The sequence below is a fragment of the Notolepis coatsorum genome (assembly GCF_963971535.1).
Source record: "Notolepis coatsorum genome assembly, chromosome: 8".
Lineage (NCBI taxonomy): Eukaryota > Metazoa > Chordata > Actinopteri > Aulopiformes > Paralepididae > Notolepis > Notolepis coatsorum.
Window position 1 is genome coordinate 115,110,190 of NC_140172.1, and position 7,760 is coordinate 115,117,949.

General features: G+C 46.0%; 1 protein-coding gene across 1 annotated transcript in view; it reads left to right on the forward strand.

Annotated features, from left to right (window-relative positions):
• galnt10 (UDP-N-acetyl-alpha-D-galactosamine:polypeptide N-acetylgalactosaminyltransferase 10 (GalNAc-T10)) overlaps window positions 1-7,431 on the forward strand; it is a 254,013-nt gene extending 246,582 nt beyond the window's left edge. The window contains exons 10-12 of the mRNA XM_084320169.1: window positions 75-191; window positions 3,697-3,846; window positions 6,789-7,431. Of these exons, the coding sequence (XP_084176295.1) occupies window positions 75-191; window positions 3,697-3,846; window positions 6,789-6,953 (432 nt within the window). The 3' untranslated portion in view covers window positions 6,954-7,431. The remainder of the gene's footprint in view (window positions 1-74; window positions 192-3,696; window positions 3,847-6,788) is intronic.
• The last annotated feature ends 329 nt before the right edge of the window (window positions 7,432-7,760 follow it).

Sequence of the window (7,760 nt, forward strand, 5' to 3'; positions counted from 1 at the left end):
GTGTGTGTGTGTGTGTGTGTGTGTGTGTGTGTGTGTGTGTGTGTGTGTGTGTGTGTGTGCGTGCGTGCGTGCAGCTGCGTAACGTGGCCAGCAGCATGTGCATGGAGAGTAAACACTTCGTCTCGGGGACGGCCGTCCGCCTGGAGAGCTGCCTGAAGGGGCGCGGAGAAGTGGGCTGGAGCCACGGACAGGTGAGAGCCATGCAGCGGATTTGTGCGAGGTTCCAAAGTCCTAACACAGTGGTCCTCTCCCTCGTTTCAATTGATTTTCCTAGAGACACACGTGCACTGTGAACACACACACACACACACACACAAAGCTCCGTTATCTGTGATTCTGTGTGTCGTGGTAATAGTCTATTTGTTCCAGCTGTCATCACATGTTTAAACCGGGGCTTATAATACAGTGTTGACGGGATTGTACTTTGTACTCTGTGGTAAAACTGCGGCTCTGCAGCTTTGACAGTTTAATTACAGTCATTTAAAAGATGCGTTGTAGCTTAATCCCTGTCATGGTCGCAATTTGTATTCTGTGCCAGTATCGCGCTGCATATCTCAGGAGGCCTCTGGCAACGGTCCTAGTCAGAGGCACTCATTCAAACTAGCCCTGCATCAGAGAGAGAGGGACGCGGCCCCACTCTGGTGCTGATGCTGCTGATGCTGCTGATGCTGATGCTGCTGCTGATGCTGCTGATGCTGATGATGCTGCTGATGCTGCTGCTGATGCTGCTGATGCTGATGCTGCTGTTGATGCTGCTGATGCTGCTGATGCTGATGCTGCTGATGCTGCTGTTGCTGCTGTTGATGCTGCTGATGCTGCTGATGCTGATGCTGCTGATGCTGCTGTTGATGCTGATGCTGATGCTGATGATGCTGATGCTGATGCTGATGCTAGTGATTCCCACGATAGGGTTTTCTTTCCAGAATCTAACGACACACACAGACCAGGGGTCTTCCAGGCCGTGTTTTCTCAAAAGACTTGTTGGGACCGGCGTGGTAATAATAATAATACACTTTATTTGTATAGCACCTTTCATAAAGTGCTTTACAACAGAAAAAAAACAGGCATAAAATTAGCACATAAAGTGCAGACATAAAATCACAGATTTTCACATTAGGATCTAACATCCCAACAGGCCACATTGTTTATGGTTTGATTCAGTTTTAAATAGACAATGATAAAAAGAGTACGACAAAATAGACAGAGTAAAATAGTGCAATAGTGCAGTGCAATACAATAGTAGAATAGAATAGATAAAATAATAATTTTTTACAGTGCAATAAAATAGTTCTGGATTACTGTTCAACAGTTCAAAGTCGTCTTTACCGTCTCTGTTTGGTAGTGATGTGTATCAACGAGCGTATGTGCCCGGCACTTTATAAACGCACGGAAGGTTGTGCGACTGTGAGGAAAGGTGAAATGAGCAAACAAACAAATAAATAAAAACTAAAATAGCTGTAGCTGTAGCTCAGGGCCACACCACTCCTCTGCAGTATCAGGGTCTGTGCGTGGGTGATAAAGGGTCTCCAAACTCAAACTTGGCTAAAGATCCTTTCAATGAGAACCTTGTTTTTTCCAGTTTTAGAGCCTGTAGGACAACCCTTAATCCAACTGCTGTGTGTAGTTGGGGAGACATGCTTCCACTTCATCAATATTCAAAGTCTAGCTAAGAGCAAGAAGAAGCAACTACAGTTCAATATTAAACGTCTAGCTAAGAGCAAGAAGAAGCAACTACAGTTCAATATTAAACGTCTAGCTAAGAGCAAGAAGAAGGTCACTACAGTTCAATATTAAACGTCTAGCTAAGAACAAGAAGAAGGTCACTACAGTTCAATATTAAACGTCTAGCTAAGAACAAGAAGAAGGTCACTACAGTTCAATATTAAACGTCTAGCTAAGAACAAGAAGAAGGTCACTACAGTTCAATATTAAACGTCTAGCTAAGAGCAAGAAGAAGGTCACTACAATTCAATATTAAACGTCTAGCTACTGTAAGAGCAAGAAGAAGGTCACTATAGTTCAATATTAAACGTCTAGCTAAGAGCAAGAAGAAGGTCACTACAGTTCAATATTAAACGTCTAGCTAAGAGCAAGAAGAAGGTCACTACAGTTCAATATTAAACGTCTAGCTAAGAGCAAGAAGAAGGTCACTACAGTTCAATATTAAACGTCTAGCTAAGAGCAAGAAGAAGGTCACTACAGTTCAATATTAAACGTCTAGCTAAGAGCAAGAAGAAGGTCACTACAGTTCAATATTAAACGTCTAGCTAAGAGCAAGAAGAAGGTCACTACAGTTCAATATTAAACGTCTAGCTAAGAACGAGGAGAAGACACTACAGTTAGAATCTCCCTGGGTGTTCCAATTCCAGACAGAAGCCCAAAGACAGCTGTAAGAGGATCCAGGTAAAAGTTTCTATCAAATATTTCTTAAAATATCTCTTCCAGGCTGTGTTTTCGCAAAGGATTAGTTGGGACCGGCATGGTAGTGATGATGTATGATGATATACTGTATATATATATATATATATATATATATATATATATATATATATATATATATATATATATCAACAAGCTTGTGTCCGGCACTTTATAAACACACGAAAGGTTGTGCGACTGTAAGCAAACGCGTAGATGACAAATCCACGCTGTGGCCAACTGTGGAAGTAAAGTGACAGAACAAAACGCTCACAAACCAACCAACCAACCAACCAACAACCTCATTATAAAGGTTCTTCTTCCAAGTGCCTAATAATGTCTGAGAACAAAAAAGACTATACAGCCTGGTCAGGCTCTCCAGTCCAGGACATCCAGTATATAATAACCCTACTAAATTATCAGGACAAACCTATGAATATGAATTGGGTTCCTGGAGGCACGGCTTATGAGTGTATTCTCTCGACAGGAGAGTTTGGGGTGATGGTTCAGTCCTTTTAACCCTTTCGCGAGTGAGTTTTCTGGGATTTCTCCCCAGCACTTTCAGTGGCTAGTAGCCATTGTGGCGTCAATAGAATGTTAACTTATCCGGTGTGATCGCACACCTGCACGGGTTAAACGGGGGGTTTTGTGTTGTAGGGCCTTTTAATCCTTTATTTATCCACACTGCCCTGTGATCCTCTTCTGAGGAGGAAGCACCTCATAGACACACAGTGTTATTCACTCACTCACTCACTCACTCACTCACTCACTCACTCACTCACTCACTCACTCACTCACTCACTCACTCACTCACTCACTCACTCACCCACTCACTCACAGTTCAAAGGCATGGCACTTTGGAATGACACTTTTAAAGGAGAAACTTCATGCACAATAATTCACGTATGTTCTTCCTGTGCCCCAGGACAGTTCAGTCAGTGTTTGTGAACACGCACCACTCTCTCCTGAAGCTAGAAATCATAAATAGAACCCTCCAATCGGTGACGTCAGTGGGGGTTGTACAATCTGTTCAGCAAATGCTGTCCCGGGGCACAGGGAGAACATATGTGAACATCTTAAAATGGGTGACGTTCCCCTTTTTAACTCGTGTTCAGAGAACATGCCCTCGTGCTTCAAAAGAGAAATGTTCACAGATGTCAGTATGATTTTAAAATACACACAAAAGTGACAAGTAACCTACACTCCCAAACAGAGCTACCCACTAAAGCCACTGCTAACAAACAACACATGATCTAATTCCGGTGCCTCTCCCTGCAGGTCTTTACATTCGGGTGGAGAGAGGACATCCGGGTGGGCGACCCCATGCACACCAAGAAGGTCTGCTTCGACGCCATCTCCCACAACAGCCCTGTCACCCTGTACGACTGCCACGGCATGAAGGGCAACCAGCTGTGGCGTTACAGAAAGGTAGGGGGGGGGGGGGGGGGGGGGGGTCAGGGTAACTCTGTAACTCTGTTTACTCGCCTTTATATTTGTGAAATACAGTTTCCCCACTCCTAGACTGTATTAGGAAGTGTCAGATCAATGCAGGTTAGGGTATATAGGGTATTTCTGAGTAAATAAAACAAAATAATACTATTCTGAAAAAGAAAATGAAAAAAAGGTGATTATTGGTGTTTGCTATGATCATCGACCCCCGCCCTCTTTTCTTGCTCCTTGAACAAAGTCTGTCCGAGGGAAGCAACAGTTGTGAAAAAGAAGGATCAAGAAAAGAGGCCAGGCAGGGCTTGAGATATGGCAATATTGTTGAATTATTTTTTCCTTTTTTTCCGTATCTTTTCCCCCCTTCTTTTTCCGTTTTTTCTCCCCTCCCAATGTTAGTCGTTATGCCAATTCCCAATCCCCTTCCTGGTCGTTGGACACTCTACCCCCTAACATCGGTCTGGGAGGGCGGAGACTATCACATGCTTCCTCCGACACATGTGTACCCAGCCCACCACTTCTTTTCACCTGGCAGCGCGGACTCTCACTGGGAGAGTGTAACGTGTGTGAAGGTCACACTACCTCCCTCCAGATCCTTCTCTCGCTGTGCAGGCGCCCCGACCGAACTGTAGGAGTCGTTGTTTACAACGACCCGGACCCACCCACCGGCTTCCCTCCCGCTGACTCTGCCAATTGAGCCAGTATGACGGCCGGCCAAGCCGGAGGCAATGCTGACAGCCGGATTCGATACCAGTGTCTCTCGCGTTGGTGACGAGCGCTTAGTCTGCTGTGCCACCCAGCCGCCTTATTGTTGAATTTTTATAATTTCTTTTAAAGGAATACATTTGTTTATTAACCCTTTCACTGCGGCACTACAAAACGGTTAACCCTTTCACTGCGACAATTCACAGAAGGTTAACCCTTTCACTGCCACACAATAGCCGGTTAACCCTTTCACTGCCACTGTTAACGGCGACCGTCGGTTGTGTGATAGTAAAGGGTTAACCTTCTGTCGTGTGGCAGTTAAACTTTTTTAAATTCACGTACTTCACACACATTATACAATAAATTAAACATACACACCCACAACACTCCCACTTCCCCATCCCATCCCACCCCCCGCCCCAGCTCAATCATCACATCCCCAAAGCATAAAAAGAGAAAACAACATTGAGCACAAAGAAAATAGTAAATTAACCATAAACAAATTAGCAAACAAACAAATATATAAATAAAATAGCTGTACTGTAGCTGTAGTTCAGGGCCACATCACTCCTATGCAAGTATCAGGGTCTGTGCGTGGGCGATAAAGGGTCTCCAAGTTTTCTCAATCCTGGCTAAAGATCCTTTCAATGAGAACCTTGTTGTTTCCTATTTTAGAGCATGTAGTCCCCCCTTAATCCAACTGCTGTGTGTGGGGAGACGTGCTTCCACTTCAGCTACTCTATATTAATCACCTACAGTAGCTAAGAGCAAGAAGAAGGTTGTTATTGCTCGCTCACCTCCCCGTCCTGCAGAGTTTGGCCTTGGGCCTGGTTCCTGCCAAACTAACTACAGAAACTCAGTTCACCAAATGCACATCGTTTGACAACAGCGGCAGGTGCTAATTGAATCGAATCTACATCAAAGCAAAATGTAACGGAATCGGGTCATCTGTGCCGACACCCAGCCCTGCTCCCGTGCAGACGGTTGGGGCAACCCTTCGCTGACCCCGTGTGTGTCGGCTACGCTTTGTTCATTAGAAAAATGTGGATATCCAGTCGTCACAGAATAGTCACCTCATTATCATGGAATTGCTGACAAAGATCAACAGACTCTCTCCAGGCTCTGGCACACAGAGCTGTGTAAGCCATAGGCGGAGTTTGAACTTGATGCCAGGGGGTGCGACCTATGGGTGCGACTGCTTGGCGAACTATACCCGCGCGCACGCTCAGCGGGCGCGCGCGATTTTTTTTGACCTTTATTTTATTATTTTAGCGTTTTTACAATGCCCTAACCCCTAATTTTTTATTTTATTTAGGTAGTACAGCAGCACACACACACACTCACACACACAGCACTACGGGGGATCATTTTTAACTGACTTAGGCTCTAATTATTATTATTCATAGAGACTCTCGAGCAATAATAATTATTACAGCCTCCATTTTTCGTGGACGAAAAATATACCAGGCTATAGATATCAATTTTCCCGAAATAATGCTACCTGCCTCGACAAAATTCGTGCATTGGTTATCCAGATACATTAATTATCATCTCAGAATAAGTGGCTTTGTATCGCGCTGCTGCTGCTGCTGGCCGCGCGTTGCCGTTAACCCTTTCACTGCCACACTACAGAAGGTTCGCCTTATAATGTGACATGATTACTACTATAAAATGAATGTATTGTAAAACAAAACATAATAGAATTCAGATTTGTTTCTCACAATTATTATAATTTTATTAAAATAAAAATAATCTCGAGAAAAGAAAAAAAAAGGCAATTTCACCCCCTGCACCCCCATAAACTCCGCCCATGGTGTAAGCCATGTTTTGTAGGGACTGGTCACTGTTGAATTCTAGACAAACCGCTGAAGTAAATCCTTTTTTTATATTCTCTCTCTCTCTCTCTCTCTCTCTCTCTCTCTCTCTCTCTCTCTCTCTCTCTCTCTCTCTCTCCCTCTCCCTCTCTCTCTCTCTCCCTCTCCCTCTCCCTCTCCCTCTCCCTCTCTCTCTCTCTCTCTCTCTCTCTCTCTCTCTCCCTCTCTCTCTCTCTCCCTCTCCCTCTCTCTCTCTCTCTCTCTCTCTCTCTCTCCCTCTCCCTCTCCCTCTCTCTCTCTCTCTCTCTCTCCCTCTCCCTATCCCTATCCCTCTCCCTCTCTCTCTCTCTCTCTCTCTCTCCCTGTCTGTCTGTCTGTCTGTCTGTATCTCTCCCTCCCTCCCTCCAGGATAAAAGCCTGTATCACCCCATCAGTAACAGCTGCGTCGACGGCAACCCTGTAGAGCGGCGTGTCTTCATGAACACTTGTGACCCCAGCTCCCCCAGCCAACAGTGGCTGTTTGAGAAGACCAATGGCACCGTGCTGGAGAACTTCAACCACAGTAACAACTGAGGCCGCCGAAGGACCTACCGAGGCCCCCTCGAAAAGAGACTAGTGGCCATCTACCCAGAGACTGTGTGTGCAAGTGGGTTGGAGTTGCTGCTGCTGCTGCTGCTGCTGTTGTTGTTATTGTTGAATGGCGTTATTCAGGGTGGCGGAAGCGAAGGTGGAAGGGGCAAGCATCGGGCAAAGCAGATCTAGACACACCGGTTAGAGGGGGGGAGGTTGAGAACAGGCTGGAGGGTTGTTTCTATGTTCTGTCGGACCGCTCTCTGTGGAGAGGTGACTTTTTCTACATCAGCGGTATTCGGTCTGTGACAATGACGCAGTGGTAGTGGGTCCAACTCACTTCCTGATTGTTGTTGATTGGTTATTTGGCTCCCCCCTCCCTCTCTCCCTGTTTCCTAGGCGCCTTTGCCTACATGTCTGTCTCCATCACCCTGCATGAGTGGCACCTTCTCTCAACTTTGCCAGCCCTCCCCTCAATCTCCCTCCCTCCCACATACCCAGCTCTGACAATCCCTCTGGGAGGGGGGGGGGGGGGGGGGGGGGGTGCTGAGCCAAAGTCAGGCTGACACCTGGGTGAAGCCAGGCAGAACCACTCTGGAAATCACCTTGGACTGATTCTCTTTTATCTCTCCCAGCTGATCTCACCCGGACTCCCCTACCCATCTTACCCCCCCCCCCCCCCCCCCCTCCTCGGCTTCTAGTCCCTTGCTGCCGGTGTCTTGGAGAGAAATCAAAGTGGGCAGCGTTACTCCACATGCAGCACATAGACTTTGACAAGAAAAGAAAACCCCACCGACACACTCTTCTTGT